At 43.0% G+C, this 26,249-nt stretch overlaps 1 protein-coding gene across 1 annotated transcript in view; it reads left to right on the plus strand.

Moving 5' to 3' along the window:
- Positions 1-26,249, plus strand: part of ITPR1 (inositol 1,4,5-trisphosphate receptor type 1) — a 182,507-nt gene that overhangs the window by 61,456 nt on the left and 94,802 nt on the right. The window contains exons 11-31 of the mRNA XM_074603193.1: positions 772-816; positions 3,815-3,969; positions 5,262-5,361; positions 5,804-5,964; positions 6,762-6,903; positions 7,260-7,418; positions 8,002-8,174; positions 8,436-8,555; positions 9,876-10,070; positions 11,798-12,049; positions 13,409-13,550; positions 14,536-14,689; positions 15,030-15,217; positions 17,385-17,523; positions 19,001-19,055; positions 20,188-20,353; positions 20,449-20,619; positions 21,623-21,688; positions 22,551-22,688; positions 24,196-24,321; positions 24,685-24,885. Coding sequence (XP_074459294.1) covers positions 772-816; positions 3,815-3,969; positions 5,262-5,361; positions 5,804-5,964; positions 6,762-6,903; positions 7,260-7,418; positions 8,002-8,174; positions 8,436-8,555; positions 9,876-10,070; positions 11,798-12,049; positions 13,409-13,550; positions 14,536-14,689; positions 15,030-15,217; positions 17,385-17,523; positions 19,001-19,055; positions 20,188-20,353; positions 20,449-20,619; positions 21,623-21,688; positions 22,551-22,688; positions 24,196-24,321; positions 24,685-24,885 — 3,048 coding nt within the window. The remainder of the gene's footprint in view (positions 1-771; positions 817-3,814; positions 3,970-5,261; positions 5,362-5,803; positions 5,965-6,761; positions 6,904-7,259; positions 7,419-8,001; positions 8,175-8,435; positions 8,556-9,875; positions 10,071-11,797; positions 12,050-13,408; positions 13,551-14,535; positions 14,690-15,029; positions 15,218-17,384; positions 17,524-19,000; positions 19,056-20,187; positions 20,354-20,448; positions 20,620-21,622; positions 21,689-22,550; positions 22,689-24,195; positions 24,322-24,684; positions 24,886-26,249) is intronic.

Here is a 26,249-nt window from a genome sequence, read left to right on the forward strand (position 1 = left end):
AATTTTGTGAGTTCTGCTACTTAACACTTGTAAATGTTTATTAAAACTACTACTGTTTAATTTAAAGCATGGCTATATCAACAAGCAAATACACAAACCTTTGTAAGTGAAAGCTGTCCTGGGTGTAAGAGTGCGTAGCAGGGCAGAAGAGGTGTCTCAGACCATCCTGTTGTCCTGAGAGCTTCAGTGGAAAAAGTCCAGATTAAATATCCCATTTTATATTCTTCTAATAAGCAGATTGAAAAAACAGCAGCATTTTGTCACATGCACACTTGCAAATCCCTTTCAGTAGTGATCCAGTATAGAGCTTTTCCAGTAAATCTTGGGTTTGCTAATCAGCCAAAACAAAAACATGGTCTTACATCATGCAAAAATGTACCAGTGGAGATTGCTCACCTGATCCATTGTTAGAATAGTGTTTGTTCTAAAAGATTTCTGCCAAGCCAGTAATTTCTAGTTGGAAATTCCACTTGGGATTTTAAAAAAGACCCTGAAACTTGGTAACTCACTACTCCTCTTGCTCCTTTAGTGATTATCCTGAACAAGATAAATCTCTCTGCGTACTTGCCGATTACTTAACTGTTTAACTGATGGGTAGAGAGATGCCTGATGAGAAGTGCATGGGTTTGCCCAGTGTATTTGCTCTGCATGCCTGGTAGTGCTGTACCAGTAGAGTGCATCTTTAAGAAAATAAGTTTAGACCGCGCTGAGGTTGTTTCCCACTTCCAGCTCTGTTAGAGTTTTGACGTGCCTGTGATTCTGTTTCATCAGGTAAACCCTGACTATGAGGAAGATGACCTGGAGTGTCAATCCTCAGTAAGTATAGGCAAGAGTATGATCTTGCCCCTAATTGAGGAGGGCTTGACACAGGCCCAGGTATTTACCTGGCCAGTGCATAGATGGTCCAGGCTTTGTTGCTAGTGAAGAACCTAAAGAACTGAGAATGATCTGGAGGCTTTGAAGGCCTGTCCAGAGACGTGGAGATTGAAAACTGGATTAGGCTTTAGTGAAGAGCAGTGCACACGGAACCGAGTTTGTGTTACTTGGACCCCCTCGCCTCCCCACTTTGTAGCATCTCTCTTTCTGTCTTCCTCTTTCTTAAACCTTTGTCTCCTTGAAGCACTCTCTGGAATAGGTCCGAAAAGCAAGTTGCTCAAGGTGACACTGGGTGACATGTGCCCCTGCCGGGATGTTCATGTGGTGCTGTGCCAGTCAGTCTCCGACCTCCTTGTTTAAGAAACGAATTCCCTCTCTCGTTTTAGCTTGTCACAGGAAAGCCAGGATAAAGGGTCTAGAGAGCAAGAATGGCAGGGTGAGAATGATTTCAGTGCCATTCTTCTGATTTTCCTGTGAAAGCAAGTCTGTGTTGTTTTCGGTAAATGTTGTTGTGTCAAAGATTGAGTGTGCTGATGCTTTGTATTAATAGGAGCTTCTCTTCGGTGTCAAAGGCAAACAGCATTTTCAGCAGCTGAAAACAGATAAAACTGGAACAGCACTTTCCATTGTGGATTACGTATTTTTTTTTTAAGCTGGATTTGATTGTAGGCTTATGCAGCTTTCTTGGTCATTTACCCTGTGTTATGGAAGACTTGCTCCATCTGGATATGAAAAAGAACTACTCCTCCGATTTTTAAAGGGAGATGAATGCACTGTGATGCTTTGAAATCCTGTGAGGTGGAGCTTTCCTCCTAAAAGGATTTGTCATTATAGCCTGTCCATTAAAAGACTAACCCTTGCCCCCAGATATTGAGCTGTTATTCTGATTAGTTCTTGGTGGTATTTGGCAGCAAACACTGATCTTCTGACAGCTTGATTTCAGTAAATGTACTGCAAAGATGAAAAAATGGACACCTACCCCCCACCCCCAAAACTACTGGGGGACAGGGACATCCACCATTGAACTATTTTGTTGGCCTAACTTTTTGACAGTTAATCAGTGTCAAGGTCTTTTATGCAGACATCCATCCTACTGGTGTTTTGCTAATGCCCCTTGATAAGTGCGGTAATAGCGATAACACACTGGCTTCAGAGTTGAGGATTTTTTTCCCTGCTGTCTCCTTACCACTAGGTGGCAAAAATAGACCATAAAGAATAGGATCAGGAGCACATAATTCATTTCTGACACAAAATTACTGCATCATTTAATATTCACTAGTGACAGGATGGTGTAGGCCGCTTTATGCGACTTTATCTAAACTCCAACTTTATCCAAACGTGAGCTGTCTGCAAGACGGCGGGTTTCTTTGCACAGCTCTGTGTTTTAATGTTGTGAGCTGCAAGAGAATGGGGTTTAAATGGGCATGGCTGAGATGCCAGCTTGTACCCTTGGAACATAGAGGGGACTGCTTTTGACAATGTTGAGGTTGAAGTTTTAGTTCTCCCTAAATTGCCCCTTATCCTACTGCCTGATTTACTGCTCATTTTCAGCTTTGTCACAGCTTCAATAACTGACCAGTTGTCTCCCGAAGCACAAATTGCAAATACAGAGCAGCTGCCTTACTGTGGAGATGGAGACAGCTGAAATTTGGAGAATTCATTCCAAGTGAGTGAATTTCTCATGGTGTAAAGCCTCCAGATGGACGCTATTTGGTGTATAGTTGCTTCTTCTCTTGAAGGCACACTCCCAATGTGTGTTTCTGTTCCATACAGCTAACTGTCTGTTCCCATGTGCGAAATCAGACTTTAAATGTCACTACTTTGCAGCCAAGTTCATTGACTGCAAATGTGCTAACTACAGAGTATCCTGAGGCGCAGGCAGCACTGGATAACTTTTCCGTATGTTTAAGGATTGCAAGGCCTTACACCAGGACTTTGAAAGACAGGTACTTGAGTGCTGACTGTGTTGGGTGCCTGCCTTCCGCTGGTGCCAAGATCACGGAGAAGCTGATAAATTGGTTGCTTGATCACTTTGAAAATTACATCTAGGATTTATACGTGGACAGCTGGCTCCTGTGTTGTGTCAGACAGTGAGCAACTTTTTTATTGACTCATGATAACTGGTAGCTCCCTAGGAATGCTCTTAGAGAAAGTTGTCGTTCCTTTTTCCCCATTTATCTTTATTTTTTCCTGCCCTTTTGTGCTTTCATCTGAAAATCCAACATTTTAGTCAGGTGATGTTAGTATCTTTACTTTGTTAAAGGAGGCTGGTAATTCACTAGCACCTTGGGAATAAAGATATTTCTGATGCCGTGTCCTTCGTAGCATATCATTGTGTTCGAGTGCATCATAAGCTGTAGTGTGAACAGCAAGACGGCTGACTTCTTGATTAGATTTTGTTTCATTTGTGGTAGATGAGAGTCCTGTTTTTGCTGCTGAAGTTGATTATTTCCCAGCAAGATGGTTGGTACATGGTGTTGCCGATTTTTATATTTGCAGCTCTCATAATTACTTTGTTAGAGTGATGATTGCAGTATGTCAAATACATTTCAAACGCCAGTAGTGTCAGGGGTGGGGATCGTAACAGATGTGGGTCATCTGGAACCAGTCAGAGTTCCCAGTGTGCTGTGGGGTGAATGGCCGGGGGATTTTGAGCCTCTTCTGGCACTGTCTGCAAGACATAACCTCTGTGGTTTAGGATGTATTGTGTTTGTGATCCAGGAATGCTCAAAGTGATTAACACCAGGGAAAGCGAGGCAGTGGTTGGCAAGAGCAGCTGCGTGTCAGTTTTACTGGTGTCCTAAAGCCCAGCTGTTGTAACCGGTGTGTGGAGTGGTTCAGAGTTATGTCTGTGAATGGCAGGAGACATCTGTTTAATGCTAGGCAGGTGGGTCTGGAGGGCTTGCTCTGACCGTGTGTGATGGGGCTTCTTCCACAGCTGGACCCTGAGCAGGACGCCTCCAGACGAGGCTTGCGCGGCGCTCAGGAGAAGATGGCGTACTCTCTGGTCTCTGTGCCTGAAGGGAACGATATCTCCTCCATATTTGAGTTGGACCCTACCACCTTGCGAGGAGGAGACAGCCTTGTCCCCAGGTATGGTTAAGTGTTAGAACTGACTATTTGCTTTGGAGTGTGACATCTGGTGATTTTTTTTTGGTTTGTTTTTTTATAAGGTAAAGCTGTCTCCCACTTTTTTCCCCCCCTCTGGAATTAAGGTTCTTCCTCAAATTAATACAGAAATACTTGGCAAAGGCCTGGAGCTTCACTTTACAATTGAGTTATAAGCACTAGAACCCCTTCTACAGATGGAAAAGTTGAGGTTAGGTGACTTCCTTGCCAGTGAACAAACAGGAACTAAAAGCCTTGGGTGTCCTATCATGCCATTCGCATGACTTGTCTGTATGGTGTTAACTAGGACGTAACATCGAGTATTTAACGCTTCATTTTCTGTTGTTTACAGGATCTTAACTATTCGTGTGGCACCTCTTGGTACTTATAAAATGCTGTACCTTTGAGAGATGCACAGTCTGAATGCAAGCTCTTTGCTGTCAGTTCCCACTGAGAAAGCATGGCATATTTATTCAACCCACTTTATCTAAGCAACTCCCTAAATCATCAGACGCTCTTAAGTTAGCAGAAGCTAATGTGGCCACCAAATGCAGCAGTCCTGGCTGCCTCTTCTCTCCTTTGGGCTGCCATGGTTGTGTGGAGACAGGAGGCTGTACTGCAGCTGAGAATCTTTCTTGTCCTGGCCTAAGATGCTTGTCTGACAGTGGCTTGACATCTTTTATCAAAGAGCTGGTACATGCAAAGCAGCGTCATTCCCAGAAGTACCCAAGAAAACTGAGCCTGGGAACTGCTGTCCCCACAGGGAAGAAAGACTGGACTTTTGCTAGAGAACACTGTTGTGTGCTGGCCTCGCGTTCTGTATCCTAATGGACCTTTGATGCTCATACAGTGTTGACACTCATACAGTGTTCAGTTCAGAAAATATAAAATAGATAGGGAGTTACGGTCTGAAAATACAAAGGTAAGGGAAGAAGCTGACAGCTCAGATACACTACAGCATGTGGAAAAGCGAGGATTTGAAGAGGCTTAATTTGTTACTGTGTGTGTCGTGGTTTGGGCTGGCTGGGTTACAGCAACAAAATATAGACATAGTTCTGTTTTACAGCAGAATCTACTTCATTATATAAGAAGACTTCTTAAGGTGAATTTATAGAATGAAATAAGGAATGAAAAGCCTTTTTCCTGTTATGGTATGCAGCATGGATAAAGATGACACTTTTTTTCCCCACTTATTCCTGCCAATATCTTGCAATTTGAACAATGTGAAGATCTCCCGTCTGGGAAGTGACTCACGCTTCGAAACTTTTGACTTTCAGGAACTCTTATGTCAGACTTAGACACCTTTGCACTAACACCTGGGTCCATAGTACCAATATTCCTATTGATAAAGAAGAAGAGAAACCTGTGATGCTTAAAGTAAGTTCTGTTACTTTATATAAGCACATCCGTTGATTCCTGTACTTTCACAAAAGTGCTGTTGGTAGAAGTTCCAGTCCCTCGAGGCTGCTGGGTTTGTCAAGCAGCAAGCAGCTTCACAGCAATGAACAGTGCCTGTGCAAAATATTTTATCTAAAAGATTAGGTTCACATAGGAGTTTACTAGTTACGCTGTTCAGTTTCTGCTGTACAACAGTCATCACAAGGAGAATTCTTTCCACTGTTTACGGCAACATTTTGCAATCTCTCCTGATGTTTCTCTGAATTTAGGAACACCTTTGAGCTTGCACGGAGTGGTACTGTTCGCAGAGTTTGAGTTCATCAGAGCGTGGCTTTTCTTCTGTTTTATTATCACTGAGTATGTGAATCACTACTTTGTTTTCTGCCTTTTGGTTTGATGATAAAACTTCTCTGGGTTTCAGATTGGTACTTCTCCAGTGAAAGAGGACAAAGAAGCTTTTGCTATAGTGCCGGTTTCCCCTGCAGAGGTTCGGGACTTGGATTTTGCAAATGATGCAAGTAAGGTTTTAGGTTCCATTGCTGGCAAATTGGAAAAGGGAACAATAACCCAGAATGAAAGAAGGTAAGGATGCAAGAATTTGGTTTAGATAATGTTGTTTCCTTTACTCAGTGTCTGTTTCTCTGAAAATTTTATCTATGTACGCTATCTTCAGGAGAAGGATTTTGTTTCCTACTTGATGAGATATATTTTTTTAAAAAACAGCTTGATGGTTTTATTGTTGACGTGTCCATAGTGGAGGTTCTCAAGCCAGTTCTGTCAAGCCCTCCCTGCTCCTCTGTGAAATGAGAGCATGAGAACGGTTATTGTGAACTGGGAGGACTAATCCACAGCATTACCTCTCTTGATGGGCTTTGCAAATTGAGTGTGGGAATTTATAATCCATCTTGTGAAGACTGAACATATGACTTCTTGCAAATCCTCTGACAATATCCGTGAAAAGTACGTGGCCACACAAAAAGAGCGGAGAGTCAGCTGTGTAAAACCAGGGCCCGTGTCCTTCTACAGCCAATGTCTTTTATTTGGCCTTGGGAGAGATTATCACCTGATTTAATTTTTCCGGCAATTTAAAGAACTGCCAAATAAAACTTGGCAAGCTTATAGTTGCCCTAAAGCGATAGCGTTGTCTTACTGCTGCTGTGCTTTAGCTATGAGACAGTAAGGCTACAGCAATAGGGAGCATCAGTTCCCAATTTTAAGTTCTGTACAAACCTATGTGCTTTATCCAGCATCTGAGCCAGTCACTAATTGATGTTCTTTTTTCACTTAGCATTTTGAAACGTGTAAACTTACACTGGCATTGTTCTTTTAACAGCTAGAATTTGTAGGTCTTGTATTAACAACTTCTGGCTTTCCTGTAGATCTGTTACCAAATTGTTGGAGGATTTGGTGTACTTTGTTACTGGTGGAACTAATTCTGGACAAGATGTCCTTGAAGTGGTATTTTCTAAACCTAATAGAGAACGGCAAAAACTGATGAGAGAACAGAATATTCTAAAGCAGGTAGGCTGCATTTTTCTCTGAAGGGTTGTCAGAAAACAGAACCTAATAATAGAGAACCTGGCCAAATTATTGAGACCAAAAGATCCTCTGAGTTTCTAGCTTTCAGCAGGCTCTTGGTGGTGGACTGTAGGCATACCATGGCTAGAAGAAAAAAAATTACAGAATATGGGGTTGAATAAAGGTGATCAACAATGCCTTCTGTCCAGGCTACTCTTATGGCCAAGAAACTTGGTGACTGTAGTGTATTTCTGATGTACGTTTTAGAAAAGTAAAGACACTGACAGGGTGCTTTTACACTAATTTGAGATAGATGAAGGCAGCGTCTCATGGGATCTTATTTTTTAATAAATCTATAGATTTTCAAGTTGTTGCAAGCACCGTTTACGGACAGCGGTGATGGCCCGATGCTGCGGTTGGAGGAGCTTGGAGACCAGCGCCATGCTCCTTTCAGACACATATGCCGGCTTTGCTACCGGGTGCTGAGACACTCTCAGCAGGATTACAGAAAGAATCAGGTTTGAAATATGTCTGCAGTTTTCAATGGCACTAACATTGTTCCCGTGCTCCAAAAAAATAAAAGCTGCATCCCATTAATTAAACCCTGCTATGCTGTGCTGTGATTGTACAGTCAGCAAGAGATTTTTGGATTGCTCAGTTTTGCTGTTATCTGGCATTTTTCATCTCTGTCGGAGACTATATGCAATGTAATTAGTACCAATTCTAAGGGGAATTTAAGAAAACAACAGTGTTGCTAACTGTCAAATCCAGGTGAATTATAAGGCTTTCTTCACTCTTGCATACTACAAGCTCCATTGAAAGTTGGCCTGTGTTAAGGCTGTTGATTTTTTTGTTGCCATTTATTTAAAAGAAACTCATATCAGATAAGGGTAAATGCCTTGGTGGTGTCTGGCCCTGGAGGGGAGGTGTTAAGGTTATCTCTCGTGCTGTCTCTCAAAAGAAGAACAACTTGAATCTAATCCAGTTTGCTTCTTGGGATGTTGATATTGACAAACACCTTACTGTTTTCTGCTGTTGGCTATTTTCTTAAATTATGAGAATTAATTACAACACCTTCCTTCTTCCCTCTGTGTTTTGAAGGAATACATTGCAAAGCAGTTTGGCTTCATGCAGAAGCAAATTGGCTACGATGTCTTGGCCGAGGACACAATTACAGCACTGCTTCATAACAATCGCAAGCTCTTGGAGAAGCACATCACAGCGGCCGAGATTGACACTTTTGTTAGTCTTGTGAGGAAAAATAGGGAGCCCAGGTGAGATCCATGTTGTTGAGTATATGATTACCCTTTTCCTCTTAGCCTTCTGAGAGAAATCTGTACCTGCCAACTTGCTAGCAAGGAAGCACAGCTAGCTCACTTCTAGTTTGGCACTCGCCATAACTTCCCCCTCGGGCAACAGTCTGGCTCTGCAATGTTAAAATGGAGTTCTGAATGTTTTCTTTCTGAAATGTAGATTGCTTCAGTCTAGATCTCAACAAGGATTGATACCCTTTTGGCTGGCATTTTCTCCAACAGGTTTTTGGATTACCTCTCAGATCTGTGCGTTTCCATGAACAAATCTATTCCAGTGACGCAGGAGTTGATTTGCAAAGCCGTGCTGAATCCAGCAAATGCAGACATCCTCATTGAAACCAAGTAAGTTAATGCCTTTAAAGATGGTTTTCCTAGTGTGAAACAGAAGGAAGGTGATTCAAAGCTGAGAGCACTGCTGGCACGTCTAGAGAAAGCAGTTGAGTGTGTGTGGGGTCCCCTTCAGATACACAGCGAACGGGTACTGATGGCAGCAGACGGCTGCCATATGCATTCTCAGTCCTGCAGTCAGAGAAGTCTTTCCGATATCTCACGTTTGATCAAACTAGACAGACTTTGCAGGAAGGTGTGCGGGGTCCCGTGGGCCTGATCCTCCTCTGGGCTTCAGGCTTTTCTCCGAACGCTGTCTGCAGTGAGCGAGCGCTCTGTGGGTGCGTGTCCCCCCCAGCTCAGCCCGCGAAAAAGCAGGAGCTGCTGCGTCGCTGCTCACCCCTTTCTCCTGCTGCATTTAGGGTTTTGGTCTGCAGCGCTCAGCAGTGTCCTGCCGTGCTGAAGCATCACAGCAGGCGCCAAATCCCAATGGTCTTTCATAAAGATGGGTTTATTCGATCTGTGGAATAGGGCATAGATAATAATTATCAAAATACTCTAAAAGGGAAGCAGGTCTTTGTCAGATAGCATTTAAAACACAAATGGATGAGAGGAGTATTCTAGATTTAATTCTCTTCATGAAATCATAAAGACTATATTTATTTCCACCAGCACTTAAAGTTGCCACATCACTTATTTGTTCTTATCCTTGTGTATTTAACTTGTTGTTTTCAGATGTATGATCTTTTTTTTGCTGAAAGCCCCCAAAGCCTTTTTAGTTTTAGTAGCTGATTCGTTTGTAGTTATTTCACCACATAAGCAGAAAGAAGTTCTAATCTAATTGGTGTTTATGGGATACAGAACTAATCGATTTTAGGTATTTTTGTTTACCAAGTCCTTTCCTAGTCCGTTGTTGTTAACCAGTTCTCCTGTAAAGGTGTTTGTGGAAGTCAGTTAGACATGTCTTTAACTTATGTCCTTATCTTCAGCAATTGAATGGAGCTGAAATGTTGATCTCTGTAAGGCTGAATGTAAAACCTTAAATATCTAAAATTAAAAATCTGAATTCATTCTAATCTAATGCTTTTGATAATGAGCCACAAAGATTTTATGTGGTAAACTGCTACTGCTGAAAAAGTAAGATACTCTGCTTTTACTTCACAAAGTTGAGGAATAAAATTTGTGTTTTCTGAATGCAGGTGAGATCATAAAATTAGTTACTGCTGTATCACCAGTACATTTTAGCAAATGTCTTTTTCAGCAAGTGTGGAAATGTTCTGAGAGATCTGCATGGGTCTTGGCAGTTTGTAATCTAACCTGTCTTCCTTCTGGCAGGCTGGTCCTCTCTCGATTTGAGTTTGAAGAAGTGTCAAGTGGAGAAAATGCCTTGGAAGTTGGAGAAGATGAGGAAGAAGTGTGGTTGTTCTGGAGAGACGTTAACAAGGAAATCCGCAGTAAGAGTATCAGGGAGTTGGCTCAGGATGCTAAGGAAGGGCAGAAGGAAGATCGGGACGTGCTCAGCTACTACAGGTGAACAGCACGCGCAGGGCTGGCTAGCAGAGTTCATCGAGGCTGCGTGGGGATGGTACATAGGCTGTAGTTAGTTTGGGAGAAAGGATACCCGTTTCCTGGACAAAATAGCCATTACAGAGTGAGGATGAAGTCTCTTTGAAGCGAGAGCTAAAAGCGCAAAGTTGTTCATGGTGAGAAGTCTGATTATCAGCGTGAGCAAGTTTAAACTGACTTAAAAAATAGTTGAGGCTTAGGGTGCATTGAATTTGCACAGCACTTAATGCCCGTATTTCTGTTTGGTTTCCTGATAAGTGGCTGTTGTGAGACAGCCTGTATTAACTGTTTAGGTTACCTGTGATCAGATGATAGTTGGGGTGAACAACTGCTTGCGGGAAGAACGGGGTTTCAGTGTGCAGATGGCTTTGCTTTTGATTTTAAAAAGTCGCTGCAGTTCTCCCTGCTTTCTAAATTTCCCTCTAGACTCAAAGCCTTCAGTGGTCCTGTAGTTCTCAGCAGGACAATAGATGAAGTTATGAAAATGCCACAAGTTCGGTTTGATTAATGTGCAGTGCTCTTTTGTACGGCTTAAGCTATGCTTTTAGCAGTTTCTAACATGAAGCGATGTTTCCAGATGACTTGACAAGACACCAAGTTCTTGGCATAGCGTAAGATCAGGTTTCAGCCCAGACCAAATTCCTGCGTCTGGGTTAGAAACTTCTGAGAGTAGTTTGATGGACTCAATTGGGGTGATGCAGAAAGTACAACTAGGTGATTTTTTTTTTTAATAGCTGTCTTATTTTGCATTGTCTCTTCCATTGAAATGATTCTTGCAGTAGTCTTCCTAATACATGTTTTTATTTGAGCCTGTTGGAGGGCTGAGCTCAAAAGGAGTACTCCTCTATATATTTTTTAAAAATCGTATCTGCTTTCAAAATAGATTTTCTTGCACTTGTTCTTAAATAGAATTGATAGTGTTAATTATTTTTAGTCTACATTATAGACTCGTGAACATGCTGAAATCAAGGGTTTGGGATACGGTTTGGTCAAATTCCCATGAGGAATGCTGAGAATGAAAAGGCGTCTGCTTTCAATTAAATGTTCATTTCTTTAGGAAACCTCACAGTTGACACTATTCAACAGAAGCCTGTATGAATACTCATGAATGTTGGACGCGTGCTTTATGGCTAAAAGTTAATTATCATCTGTTGAATGTGCATACCTTAAATGCCAGTTGCTTGCTTTTAGTTTATGGACTGAAAAGCTTAGGAATTAAGTTTAGTTTTTCTCTAGGAGTTCTTTTACTGAAGGGAGCAGAGCTCAGTAGTTGTTTAATCAGGTACCTAATTTTTAATGATTCTGTCGCCCATCAGCATTGCTGCCCCAGTTAACAACTGGGGCTTCAGCATCAGTACGGAGTGTTTGGTCTCCTACAGTATTTAGGCTGAGTTGCCTTAAGTGTTCTTCAGATTCTTCTGTAGCTTTCATAAACAGCATTACTTAATTCTATGTAAATCTCTGGAAAATATGATGACTCCATTTATTGTATTATTGCACTATGTTACCTTTTACTAGTATTTGATAAGTACTTTATCCAGTCCGTAATAAATATAGCTATATTACTGGAAAATATACAATTCATTCTGTTAATACATATAAGAACATATCAGTACTATATCCAGTGGATTTTTCTGGACATTAAAGTGTAAGCTGTTTGTTTACGTTTCGTTGTTTTTTTTCCCCTGAAGATACCAGCTAAACCTCTTTGCTAGAATGTGCCTTGATCGACAGTACTTAGCCATAAATGAAATATCTGGCCAGCTGGACGTGGACCTCATTCTCCGTTGCATGTCTGATGAGAACTTGCCATATGATCTGCGAGCATCTTTCTGCCGGCTAATGCTTCATATGCACGTTGATCGTGACCCCCAAGAACAAGTAACACCAGTGAAGTACGCTCGTCTGTGGTCTGAAATACCTTCTGAAATTGCTATTGATGAGTAAGTACTTGCTGGAATGGTGTGGGAAAGGAAATTACATCACTCTTGATTTTTAAAACAAAACCAGATCAATCCTAAACTCATGCGTTATACTGTTTCTGTTTAAAGAGAAAAAATAATAATTAAAAAAATCCATAACACATTCTCACTAGTTCCATTATTCAGAGCCTGTAGTTTCTGTTGGCTGTAATGTTTGCTGGGGAGAATGTTCCTGAGAACAGAAGAACCTTCCTGTGCGTGTGTGGTGTAAGCAGGGGTTTGTCTCCAAAATGCACAGTGGTGACAGGGATGGTCTGTCTCTGCTTTGGGTGATGTGACAAGTGACCTAGCCCTGGGGAGGGAAAGCAAGGGGGGACTGTTCCATGAATATAGACTCTTCAGGGCAGATTGTCCATGCGGGAGCTCGCACAATCCAAAGCAAAAACAAGGGGGAGGACACTGAAAGAAGTAATGTGCTCCTTCACCTCCCGTGGAAAGTACTCTGATACAGCGGTGAAAAACCTATACAAACCCACAGTTAGACTGGAGACGTGACTTCTTGACCATAGACTTGTATTAACTCTTTATGGTACAAATCATTTGTAGTACTTCAACTGTTCAGAACTCATTTTTTTCAGTTGGAGAAAATGAACATTTAAAATCAGTGTTAAATGCTAGGAATTTGAGTCTTGTCTGTATTAGTACTGGTGTTTAGTGGTTTTTTGGTTTCCCCTCCCTTCCCTCCTTGCTTAGCCCAGTTCCCCTTGCAGAGACAGATGCAGTAGATTGTATTCGACTTTAAATGCCAAAATAGAAAAAACAAATGGCTTCAGCTTTGGCAGAGGCTAAACTGTCATACGTGACCAAACAGGGAAACAAAAGTAGTCAGTGGAAGGTGGTGGGGATTGTCTTTTTCAAATACTCTCTGCATACGCCAAGGAACAAACCTAGAATTTGTATTAAGAAAAATTAACACCTACTTTATATATATATATTTTTATTTGGAGGAAAAATAGCATCCACAGTCAGCATCTCCTGGCCACATCCGTTCTCCTTAATGCTGTACACAGCTCGTCATTGTTTCCACTAAAATAAGGGTTTCTTTTTTTATTTATTGGGACAAAATTATCTTTTTTTTTTTTTGTTTTCCTCAGACACTATTAAATAGTGCAAAATGAGCATATGGGATAAAACAGCAAAAGCCAGGAAATTATGGCATCAGCTTCCTGACTCCCTCATTTGGATAAATTATTTAACAGCCTTTAACTTTTTTAGATTTTGACAAACCAATGAAAAATTGTACTGGGGGAAAAGAGCCCTGTGTATTTGCATGCTAAGTTTTGTGTTTTGTTTTTTATTTTGGTTTTTTTTCCTCTTCAGCTATGATAGCAGTGGAACTTCCAAAGATGAAATTAAGGAGAGATTTGCACAAACAATGGAATTTGTAGAGGAATATTTAAGAGATGTGGTGTGTCAGAGGTTCCCTTTCTCTGATAAAGAGAAAAATAAGCTCACTTTTGAGGTAGTTATCCAGTTCTGATTTTATCCTTTTTTTTTTTTTTGTGTGTGTGTGGAATGTTGGTACTTTTTTCAAGAGTGGATAATTGGCAAGTAATTAGTGAGTGCTGAGCCTCAGCGGGCTCCTCCTTTCTGCACTAGTCCTTTCTCCTCGTGCAAGCAACCCCACTGAAGTTTGTGAGTTTGCAATGATAGTTCTTGAAATGCAATTAATGAATGAGGTTATGTCTTAGATTTGCAGCAGCCTTGTTTACTTTTTGTGCTCGCGGTGTTATTGCAAAGCCAAGCTTTACTGGAATAAATAGTCTCGAAAGCTAAACACTCCGTCTGCATGCACAGATAGTCTCTAGAGCTTACAGTATTACTCACGAAGAGAACAATACAGTGTCCTGTGACTTACTGACCTATTAAAATTGTCTGTCTCTGCGAATAAAATGTAGCAAATGCATGCAATAGTATCCCCTAAATAACTATTGATTCAAGGAAAAGATGTGATATTTCTTTAAAAAAAATTAAATTTAAGGGAATATACGTCAGATAACATTAAATATTTGGGGCTATATTACATATTGAATCTTGAAGCAGTGGATGTGGAGGACTTGTGGGGAAACTTTATAACTTGCTAGCAGTAAGCTTTAGATGTGTGATATTTATTTTTTTTGTAAGACAAAACCATAAAAAGCATCTGTATGTTCCCTCTAGTCTTCGCCTGTCTTACCTTTTCTGTAATGAGATGAATATGTTATGATTTTGTAGCTACGGAATATCATCTGCAGGTACAGACTGTTATTCCAGGCATTGCAGTATCTGTAGGCAAGTAGCAAACTTTCTGATAAAATGTAGAACTATACAGTTTTATGGGATTAGGAATTAAGATAAGAATATGACTCACAGCCAGGTTCTTGATTTTTTTTCATTGTGTTAAGACAACTTGATTGTGATAACAAAATTATTAGTATTAATCGGGCTTTTTATTATTGTTTTGGTAGGTTGTTAACTTAGCCAGAAATCTGATATATTTTGGTTTCTACAACTTCTGTGACCTCCTCAGACTAACCAAAATCCTCCTTGCTATATTAGACTGTGTGCACATCACTACCATCTTCCCTATTACCAAGATGGCAAAAGGCGAGGAAAGTAAAGGTAAGGCTTGAAAAATGATTGTCAGAACAGATCGTTCTTTGGTAGTTTCTAGTTCATCTCAAAATGTAAATGTGGGTTTGAAATCTTCTACTCCTTTCTGTCTATGGCTTGGCTGTACAGCTGAGCAATGCCAATGATGAAAGAGGGAGAGAGAGGGCAGGGGGGTTCTGAAGGTACTGGTGCTTCTGTTGACTTCCATCTGTTCCAGGGATTTAGGTGTCTGCCTGGCCTTGTTTACTGTTGAGACAATTTCTCTTCATAGAATGTGGAGGGTCCTTGCCCTGTCCGTGCAGTCCCATTACACCATCGTAACCTTACCTGTTTACCTGCCTCTCTCAAGGGAGCAATGTGATGAGATCGATCCACGGAGTCGGGGAGCTGATGACCCAGGTGGTGCTCAGAGGCGGTGGGTTCTTGCCCATGACTCCGCTCGCTGCTGCTCCAGAGGGTAACGTCAAGCAGAGTGAACCGGAGAAAGAGGACATCCTGGTAATGGACACAAAGCTGAAGATCATCGAAATACTGCAGGTACTAGAAGAGCAAATAATGTAGCGTCTTGTGCTGTCTTTAATCTCAGCATTAATACAGTGCCATGCTGCCTTTTAATTAATTTCTGCCTCATATGTGCCCCTTAAAACAGGTAAAGCGTTACAAGGGTGGCTTTTTCAGGCATGCAGCACTTGGCTTGCATATGACAAGGTTATGCCATTACTGAAACAATTTAATAGAAATGAGTTTGCAGTAGACATCTGCATATTTAACAGGGATTTATAAATATCTGACTTGCAGTGGAGCACTTGTTTTCCACCTTACTGTCTTAGCAATTTCTCTGAGTCTACAGGGCCATGTTGTTAAGTGCCCTGAGGAAGGCGGAGATACGTGAGACTCCTCTTCATGCAGCCATCAGCCTGAAATGTTTTTTAAGTGTGCACATTTGCCAGCCTTGCTGTCCCTTCCATCTCTGTCTGGCTTTTCTCACTTGTTCACTCTGAAATCTTTGGGACACAAAGAGAAAAGTTTGTTCCCTTTTCCACAGCTCTGCCTCGATCTAGATGTCACCGCAAAATTACTGCACTGAAATCCATCTTCCCTCCCTTGGTGTAGGAGTCCCTTTTCTGTGCGGTAACTTCACGGGCGGGTTCATGGAGGCCAGAATGCTGCAAAAGCCTTGTGGGCAAAAGTATGCAAAGCAGCAGGAAAGCCATGGTGTGCCTTCCCCGCACCCCCGTGGGAGGCTTCGCACGGAGCTGGGTTTGGGGTTATGCCCTTCCCCTCGGCAGCAGATGCAGCATGCAGGGGAGGCTTGATTCACTTCCTCGCACCAGTGCTAATTTTAGTTAAAGCCAGAACTTCTTTTATGGCCTGGCATGTGCAATGGGATATTTTAGCCTGACAGTATTCCCCCTCTTACCATGGTCTATTAAAAGTGATGTTAGGTGTTTTTCACAGAATCACAGAATGTTTGGGGTTGGCAGGGACCTCTGGAGCTCATCTAGTCCAAGCCCCTGCCAGAGCAGGGTCACCCAGAGCAGGCTGCGCAGGAACGCGTCCAGGCGGGTTTGGAATGTCTCCAGAGACGGAGACTCCACCACCTCTCTGGGCAGCCTGTGCCAGGGCTTTGCCACCCTCAGGGTAAAGAAGTTTTTCCTCATGTTGAGGTGGAATTTCCCGTGTTCCAGTTTGTGCCCATTGCCCTTGTCCTGTCACTGGGCACCACTGAGAAGAGTCTGTCCCCATCCTCCTGACACCTGCCCTTTAGCTATTGCTGAGCATCGATGAGATCCCCTCTCCGTCTGCTCTTCTCCAGGCTGAACGGCCCCAGGGCTCTCAGCCTTTCCTCAGCAGAGAGATGCTCCAGCCCCTCACCATCTTCGTAGTCTCCACTGGACTCTCTCCAGTAGTTCCTTGTCTTTCTTGAACTGCGGGGTCCAGCACTGGACCCAGTGTTCTGGCTGTGACCTCCCCAGGGCAGAGCAGAAGGGGAGGATGACCTCCCTCCACCTGCTGGCCACGCTCCTTTTAGTGCACCCCAGGAGACCACTGGCCTCCTGGGCCACAAGGGCACATTGCTGCCCTATGGGCAACTTGTTCTCCCCCAGGACTCCCAGGTCCTTCTCTGCAGGACCTAAGATTTTCCCTAAATCTGAGACAACTGCAAGTGTTCTTTAGATTGTATTGCTTTCCTCAAGAGGGAGGAAGCCCACCAAGAAGGTGGTTTCAGTGGCACTGGCTCCTACAGCCCACCTGGGCTGGTGGCGGCTGCAGCCTGGCTCCCGACAGCTCACTTTCAGCTGCCTCTGCCCCAGCGCCCGGGGACAGCAGTGCTGGGGATGGCAGCCCTCGTCTTTGGATTCCTGCTGGTTTCAGAACAGAGAGGAAAATGCTGCTTTCCTTTCCAAGGGGGTGGGTGAGGATGTCTGCATTGGGCAGTAATGAGGGATCGAAACTCTGCCAAAATCTTTTACTCATAATTATTTCTTACTGTGTGTATATCATGTGCTCATTAAAATCCCTGAAAAAAATTACTGAATTTTGGGGATTTTTAAGAAAACATTTGCATACCTCTTCTCCAAGTTAAATCCGCATTGTTACTATGTTGGTCTTACATGTTGGTAGCACTGCGTTACGTGTAAATTGTGTATGTGCTGGAAATAGGCGAGTTATTTCAACATTTTTACTACTTCTGTATCATCAGTTTATTTTGAATGTGAGATTGGACTACAGAATCTCCTGCCTGCTTTGTATATTTAAACATGAATTTGATGAAAGCAATGCCCAGATGTCTGAATCCCCCACTGGAAGCAGTAATCAAGAAATGCCAGCTAATGTACCAGGTTAGTTATTTTGCAAAGAATGAATTTTAATCTCAGAGGCGCTAACTGGATAATTGATTCAGGTTTTTGCTTTGGCATGTGATGGTCCCAGTGAAGCAGAGTACCCTGCTAGCAGTAGGAATAAGAGTAGATATTGTTTCCGTATACTCCTAGCAATACCTAGGATTTATTTGTACTGTCTCCTGCTCATTTCCATGTGTAAAGCGTGACCCAAAGCCTGAGATGCAGCCTTTAAAAAAAGCCTGGAATAAACACTATCATGTGTGATCTGTCATTAAGCTCAAATTAAATCTTTTGTATTAATGTTTCTGGGTGAAGGAAAAGGGTCCACAAAGTAATCTGATTTTCTCCATCCCTTTCCCCCGGCTCGATGGCTCTGCCCACCCAAATTTCTTGTTTTCCAAAGGTATTGTAGGAAAGCAAGATGTCTGGAGGTGTCTGTATCTCGGTGCTGCTAGGCAAGGGTATGAAGGTAAGCTGTTGAGGAGCTTGGCATGTCCAGTGTTCTTCTTAATTGAAAGCAGGATAATTAGTGGCCTGGATAGATGGGGTGTTGTCAATTGCTGTATCACTTTCCAGGGCCAAAACTGTCCTGTAGTTATGACGCGTACTGCGTAGGAATAACTGGACTTTAAAAGTGCAGCTTATTAGACATCAAACAGTTTTTCTTCCTCAATTTGGGGACTGTATCTCTAGATGCGAAGGAGAAAGATAAGGAAAATGTGGTTGAGATGTCAAGCCTTCAAAGGGAGGAGACTGCTTCTTTTGATCTCACTTCAAAGGGGATGTGTTTACTTTTTTCTAGGGCTGCCTGTCCGGCAGCCCCCCGGGGTGCCAGGGCCTTGGGAACTGGGCTGGTGGGGAGAGCCAGAGCTCTTTCTGCGAGCTGAACTTTGGAAGACAGAGGGTAAACGTTCTTTGGCAAGGATGTAACATCCCCCTGCTCTCTTTCCGTTCCCCTTTGCAAATCTTTGTGAAATATTGAGAGCTCCGAGTCTGTTTTACCATTTTTATTTTTTTATTTCAGAATATTGGTCATTGCCCATGATATATACCTTATACTGAAAAATGCAAAGACCTTTTGTCTGTTGAGCCACAGGGCTATTGCTGTCACTGCTGAATTTATTACTTTGGAACTTCTCAAGGCTGAAGTTCAGTGTTTTCTTGTGGATGACCCCTCTGAATGACACCAGGTCCTGGAATGATGCTGGCGCAATCTAAAAATAGGCAAGACAGGAATAAGCCTGGATGTTGCTGAAATTATTATGCAGGTTAATTTGTGAGCTGAGAACAGGTTAATTTATTGTTTTATGTTGTCTTAGCAGGCTGCTTCAGTGATCTCTCAGTGTTCCTCTCAGCTTGTTATGACCCCCTTGCTTACACCTACATCACCACTTGCCGTTTAAAATGTTTTTAGGTTGCAAGCACATCTCTGGTGCGACTCTGACATAATGTATTTCTCTTGTTATCTTCTCAGGAGCCCTAGACTTTGAGCATATTGAAGAACAAGCAGAGGGGATCTTTGGTGGAAGGCAAGTATCTCTTCACCAGTGCTGATCAAGGGGTAACTCAGGAGTCCCCATGCTGTAGCTGCCACAGTTACCAAGGCTTCATTTTCCTGAAATGCCTTTGATCCAGCTCAGTCATGTCCATTTGGATGAAATGCCACAGATAAGGGACAGGGGCCCTTCAGCCAGAAGTTCTTCATGGGAGGGCTCCACTTGTGTGAGTGAAAGCCAAGTTGGAGGATTAGTGCCTCTACGCTGAATGCTGCAGTAAAACCTTAGGTGGAAAAGTTTGTCTTGGCACTAATTGGGTCTTCTGAGATAGATATGTACATATAGCGCCATGAGTTTTTCTTATAATGCAGCATTAAACTGCACACACGTGACAGAACAAAACAAGCTGTACCTTCCATACCTGCCTGCCTTCTGGAGCGGCTTATACCCTTTCTTAAATCACAGGCTGGCAAATCAGTGACAGACTCCGAGTACTTGAGCTTGTCCTTAAGCTGCTCAGAGCCGCAGTTGTTTTCTGTAAACCTGAGATAACTCATTTCTTAAATGGAGGCAGAAGAGGGGGTAGAGAGAGAGATTCACTTACAAAATTAATACCCAGAATTTTTAATGTAAGCATGCAGACTCAGTTGGAAGCAGAACATGGAAAAGATTCAGAGGGCACTGATAGGAAAAAAAAATACAACAGGAGTTTCTCGTGTTTGGAAAGGGAGCGCAGGGGAAAGAAAAGGGAAGAGGAGGATTTCAAATGCTTGACATAATTAGCATTGCAACCTGGATACTGAGGTAGGGTTGTATTTTGTAAATAGTGAGAAAGGTTAGTACCAGGAATGGGCAAGAAGTATTTGAGCAATAGGGTGAGGCTGACATAGGCACAAATATTTTGGCATAGTTTGACCCCGAAAAATGTAAGTTGGATAAGGTAAGCTGAGTGAACCATGATTAATGGGTGGTTGTGGAATAGCCTCCCTATTAAGCAGCACACCAAAAACCCCTGTGTGTCTTAAGACAGCGCTTGATTTGATATATTTCTGCCTTATTTAAAAGTAAGCGAAAAGGTTTTCTGCCACTGTTGACTGGACGTAAGAACCTGCTGGGATATTCAGTCTAATGTGCTAATGTGTTAACTCCTCCGCTCTGTTTGCAGTGAGGAGAATACACCGCTGGATTTGGATGATCATGGTGGCAGAACATTTCTTAGAGTTTTGTTGCATTTGACAATGCATGATTATCCTCCTCTGGTGTCTGGAGCGCTTCAGCTACTCTTCCGGCACTTTAGTCAGAGACAAGAAGTCCTTCAAGCTTTTAAGCAGGTATGTGTGTATTGAGAGCGTTATTCCTCCTCTGAATGTATATAGGCAGCTAAAAACAATCCTTTTGTGCAACTAATGGATTGCATTCATATAAGGTTCAACTGCTTGTTACCAGCCAAGATGTTGACAACTACAAGCAGATAAAACAAGATTTGGACCAGCTGAGGTCTATTGTGGAGAAATCAGAGCTTTGGGTGTACAAAGGCCAGGGCCCTGATGAGACTATGGATGGAGTGCAAGGTGAAAACGAACACAAGAAAAAAGAGGTAATTAGGTTCTGTTTGCACAAATTAATGTATTAATCTTTTATGAAAATGTAACTGTTTCTGGAACTGTGACTAAAAAAACCCAAGCATCTTTCCAGCATGCTGCACAGCCTGGTGAGGCTGTCTGAATTGCTTTGGGACTAAGGCAAGAGTAAGGGCAGAATTTGAGCTAGTTGATGCCAGTTAGTCTCAGGGGGAAACTGCTCAGAATTAGCACCCACTAATGTGGTGTCTTTAGGCTCTAACAGAGCAGGTGGTTTGGGTTTGCGCTGGCTCCTGAGTTGTGTCCTTTCACCACTGACAGATTGCATGTTTTTCACGTGGTCACAAGTACCTCGGATAATATAAGGGCAGAGCTGTGAACTGTGTTCAGGTCATGCGTTTTGAATCATGGCACTATTATTAAATGGCAGGAGAGAACAGTGCTTAAGAAACCTGGTAAATGTTGGTGCTTTATCTGTACCTGATAATACTGGACTTTCCTGGCACGCACATCTGGCTTACAACTAATTAAACACCTTTTGTCTCAGTATAATTTGCAATCAAGTAGAAAAGAGCAGATGAGGGAATGCAAGGAGTATTCCCTGGGTTATGAACGTTTATTGTTGGAAGTAAATAGAAGTAATTTACTCATTGCTTTCCTAGGGTGTAGCTCTGTGAGGTATCTCTTGATTTCTATGCAATGACAGTTTAATAATCACAGAGAGGGAGAGAAAGTAAGAAGCTTTTTTGGGAGAGACTTGATTACAGACATAATGTGACAAGCAAAGGAAAGCACAGGAGGTTGCTGTCTCTAAAATCATCCCACCGTCACCTTATTTTATGATACAGAGGTCAATGTGACCTGACAGCATAATTATATGTGTTTTTCTGAGACTGTCAGAAAATCGAAGGATGACACTCCTTTCCAGGAAGAGAGCATGCACTATCCCAGAATAGTAATTTTAGCCTTCATGAACACAGTACTACAAGCTACTAATAAATTGTCTGATTTTATCCACAGGAAGGTCACAGCAAGTCCCAAAAGCCTGAAAGTACTAGCAGCTACAACTACCGTGTAGTAAAGGAGGTAAAATTTTGCTTCTTGATAGTTAAATGGAAGTGTAAATGAGTAACGCAGCTGTGGAGAGCTGCAGTCAGATGGAGACACCCAGGAAAGTCTGAGTCACTCTTCCATTGTGGAAACTATTTGCTGAGTAATAACATATCCCAACTTGAATGAGAAGCCAGGAGTATAATAAGCACGACATGTGTATTCTTTCCTTAAGAATGGATTAGTGAGAAACGCGACATTTTGCTGCTGTTTCAATGGCAACACAATATTTTTATTGTAAAAGGCTACGAAGGAAGTAAGCAAGTGGAGAAGCTATTTAATTTGCTGTGTCCTGAGGACTATGCACTCAAACCCACCGTGCTGTTGAAATTTAATTTAAAAAATGCCATTCAAAGAGCCTGCGTTGGCGCTGGTGTGGTGGTAGCTAATGGGCTTTCCGTGGCACTGTGCTGCAGAGCCCGACGTGGGGCTCCCTTGACACGGCTGAGTTCTGTGGGACCAGCTCCAGTCAGAGATGCAATGGATGGTGCTCAGGGCAGTAAACCACCAGACATGATAACACTGTTGCTGCACTGCTTTTCTTGCCTATGCCGAGTGGCACAAGGCTGTGCTGGCTGATGCATCCCCGAGGTGGTGGCTGCCACCATTGCTGCCTCTCTGGGTTCCAGCTCAGTCCCTTTGCACCTTTACCGATGTTGCAGGAGCCACCAGGCCTTAGCCTGGTCTTACCTCCTCGCCTTGAGTCCATAAAACCTCATTTTGCTGCCTAGAGCCGCTCTGGTCCGTGCAGATGCGTTGTGGCTGCTCTCTGGGAGCCACCTGGCATGTTCTGAAATAAACCTCAGAATTTCAGCTCTAAAGTAAGTGTCTTCTCCAGATCCTGCTGCGGCTCAGCAAGCTGTGTGTTCAGGAAGGCGCCTCTGTCAGGAAAAGCCGGAAACAGCAGCAGCGACTTCTGAGGAACATGGGAGCTCATGCGGTTGTGCTGGAGCTGCTGCAGATCCCTTACGAAAAGGTTGGGTTTCTGTATGGCTGTCATCTTGCTTCTTGCCATGTTGATGGGCTTTTAATACCTCTTCTGAACCTTCCTGAACCTTCCACCTTTATATTGGGTTCAAAGAGACTATTTTAACTATTCACAATTCAAAAATAGAATCTTTGAATATACGGTGTTGTGCACTACGTCCTGAAGAAATGCTTGTCCATCATAGCTCAGAGTAAGACCACGGCTCATCTCATAGCTTGTCATGGGGGGGGTGTGCTGCCTTGAAGTTAAGCTGTGCTGGTGGAAGCAAGACCCTCATTCTTGCTACGAGATAGCTGTGTGACAGCCATCCTGGGAACGCTAAGGGAAACGAGGGTGCCTGGTTCCCCATGGAGTTTATCAGCAGGTCTGCCCAGTAGTTAGACACAGACACCCCCAGCTGTAGAGTCCCAAACTCCCTCTTAGAAATGAATAAATATCAGCTGACTCTCCAGGCGAGGACTGCTGGTCAGAACTAGCCATGTGATGTCAGCAGCACAGTCTGAAGCCCACTCTGGCTGGGTTGCTGTACAGTTTGAGCTTGCGCAGCACGGCATTGTGCTGATGGAGCACACCCTCAGCTCATTGCGGTGGCTGCCCATTAGTCATGGGTGAGAGGTACTTATCATTGCATAGGTGAGGGAGCTCTTCACATTTTCCCTGTCACTGCTGTCTTCGGTTCCAAACTAAAGGTTTCTGAAACCCAGTAATTCTAGACAGTGGCTTTGATTAATGTCAAGCTAAGTCTCATGCTGTCTCGCTTCATATTTTGCAAAAAAATTGGCAGCAAAAACACCCTCCCAGCAACTCTTGTCACCTTTCTGTCCCAGGCAGATGAAAACATATTGGACAGGCAGTGTGGAAGATGTTTCACCCTTGGAAATATATGAAACTCCTTAAAAATATAAGCAGGCACTGTTTTTCCAAACTGCATTTTATACCATCAGTGGACTGGTAATCCGCACTGATGTCAGAGGAAAGGCACCAATTCCTGAGCTGTACTTGGAAGCACGCAAGTAGTGTGCAGATTCCAGTAAATATAAATTGGGCTTAACTGTTGCAATAATAACTTTCCATCTCTTCTTTGCCATGAACTACCTATCTGTCGCAGCTGAAATGCGTTTCAGTGGAACATGGCAATTTTCCTGTGCAGCCCCAAGGTGATGATGTGTGGTTTGGCCAATGTACTGGTATGTTCAGAAGTGTAAAAGTGACTAAAGCACGTTGCTGGCAGGCTTGGCCATGGAATATGCAATTTTAGAGAATAAACTACTGTAATTTCTATTATGGTCTTTATTTTTGATGATCTTTAGAACTGCGAAGCAGGCCAAACGCATCTCTAATGTCTGTGAGCTGGGTGGAGGTTTGTTTTTCTTTGGAGTGTGAGAGAGACGTGACAGTTCCCTTGCAGAGAGGGAGCTGTGGCTCATCCAGTACTCACCTGAAAGTGAACCTTCAGATTCTTTTTAACCCCATCTTATGTGTCGTGCAACCACAGGCTGAAGACACGAGGATGCAGGAGATAATGAAGCTTGCACACGAGTTTTTACAGAACTTTTGTGCTGGGAACCAACAGAACCAGGCATTGCTGCACAAGCACATAAACCTGTTCCTTAACCCAGGGGTAAGAATAACCTCGTGCCATGATTTATATTTTCTAGCAAGAAAAGATAGTCCTCGGTGATCCCTCTGGGCCTGTTCTGTTGCAAGATTGATTGAAGGGGTCACATTTTGTTTCCATTCTAAAGCCTCAAAAGTTGGCAAGATCTGTTTGTTTAGGAGCATTTCAGCATAGAAAGTTCAAGAGGCTGAAGTGGACTGAAAAATAGGCTTAGATACGAGCTGTTGTGTTGAAAGGTTAGGTCCTTAGAAATGTTCTTTTCAGTCCTGCACCCTGCAGGAGTGTTGACTTTATCCTGACCTCTGCGTGGGTTTGGCGATTTGTTTATTTTCTAATTGTCTGTCTCTCTTTCCCCCCCTCCATTAGATTCTGGAAGCGGTAACAATGCAACACATTTTCATGAACAACTTCCAGCTTTGCAGTGAGATTAATGAACGCGTTGTTCAACACTTTGTCCACTGTATAGAAACACATGGCAGAAATGTTCAGTACATAAAGTTCCTGCAGACAATTGTCAAGGCGGAAGGAAAATTCATTAAGAAATGCCAAGATATGGTAATGGCTGAGGTGAGAGCTGCAGAGATTTGCAAGGTCTGAACAGAAGTTTTCACATACCATTTGGTGCAAATGACAAATTGATCCTCTCGCTTCTGGGACTGCCAAGAAGCTGACAGTTAGCTCTCACAATGCAAAAAGAGCATACAGCTACCAGAAAGCATAGGCTTTTTTGTGACCAAAAGCTTTCTGAGCTCTTCACCCATAGGTATAATGAGTGGTCAGTTATTAATGATACTTGGGCATTACTTTCCAGGCTTCTACACAGCACCATCTAGGTGGGCGTACAAAACAAGGGTGCCCTCCTCTAGCAACGTTGGCTAGAAGAGAAATAGTTTAATTTCAAGATCACTAATGCAGAAGGAAAATTCTACCATGATAGTATTTTGATGGGAATTTCTTATCTTACCAAGATGTACATACTCAGCTGTTTAAGTGCTGAAGTATGAGGGTCTTCAGAAATTTAGGTGTGGAAATTAGGGTGTCAGGATAGAAGGAAGAGGTAAGAGAAGGGTGAATAAATCCCTTTAAGTTGGATAGGTCAGTGAATCCCTTTAAGTTGGATAAGTTGGTCATGATCTGTTTGACAGCATTTTGCATGCCTGGCAGGATTTTTATCGGCCTCTTCAGCAGGGGGAGCCCGAGGATCAGATTTGTCAAGCTGTGGCTTTTGTATATCAATCTTACCAGACTGATCAAAGGTCTTCCATATTTTGTCGTTCAGTTCAAAAATGGTTTCGTGAGCTTCTCATCACAGAGTCGAGTTTGTGGGATGCTCAGCGATCACCTTCCACGGGGGTCAGCAGCTGCTGGGAAAAGGGAGCTGCCTTGGGGGTTGCCTTCCACGTTTTCTCTGGCTGTTTGCCCCAAAGCTTGAGGGAGGACACCCTCGGACCCTCCAGCTGCCTGCTCAGAACTGCCCAGCCCGGAGCAGGTCTCCGTTTACTCCTACTCCTTCCCGTCACGGAGTTACAGGAGGTCTGAACTGCTCCGAAAATCTGGCCAGCTGAGTCTCAAACGTGCAGCTAATAAAAATCTTCAGTGTGCAACTTAACTGTCGCTGGCTAGCCTTGGAAAATTGATGATGTTTGTTCAGAAGGGTGGAATTACTGAGCCCTGCAGTCCTCCCATCCGGCGTGCCCCTGGGGCGTTGCTCTGAACAAAACGGCATGTCTGCAGCTTGCTGTATTAAGAAGTCAGCTGAGGCAATATACGTGAAATAAAAAAGCACAATGGAAAGTCACAAGCTTCTTGGCACAACTTCTGTTCTGTTGGGCTGACTTTGAAGTTCTTCAGCAGTTCAGAAGTGGTAAATTCTTTAGGAGAAAATGTCGTACTCGAGCCCTGTGTCCCATGAAGGGAGCGCAGGAGGAATG

The sequence above is a fragment of the Larus michahellis genome, chromosome 10 (genome assembly GCF_964199755.1).
Source record: "Larus michahellis chromosome 10, bLarMic1.1, whole genome shotgun sequence".
NCBI classification, from domain to species: Eukaryota; Metazoa; Chordata; class Aves; order Charadriiformes; family Laridae; genus Larus; species Larus michahellis.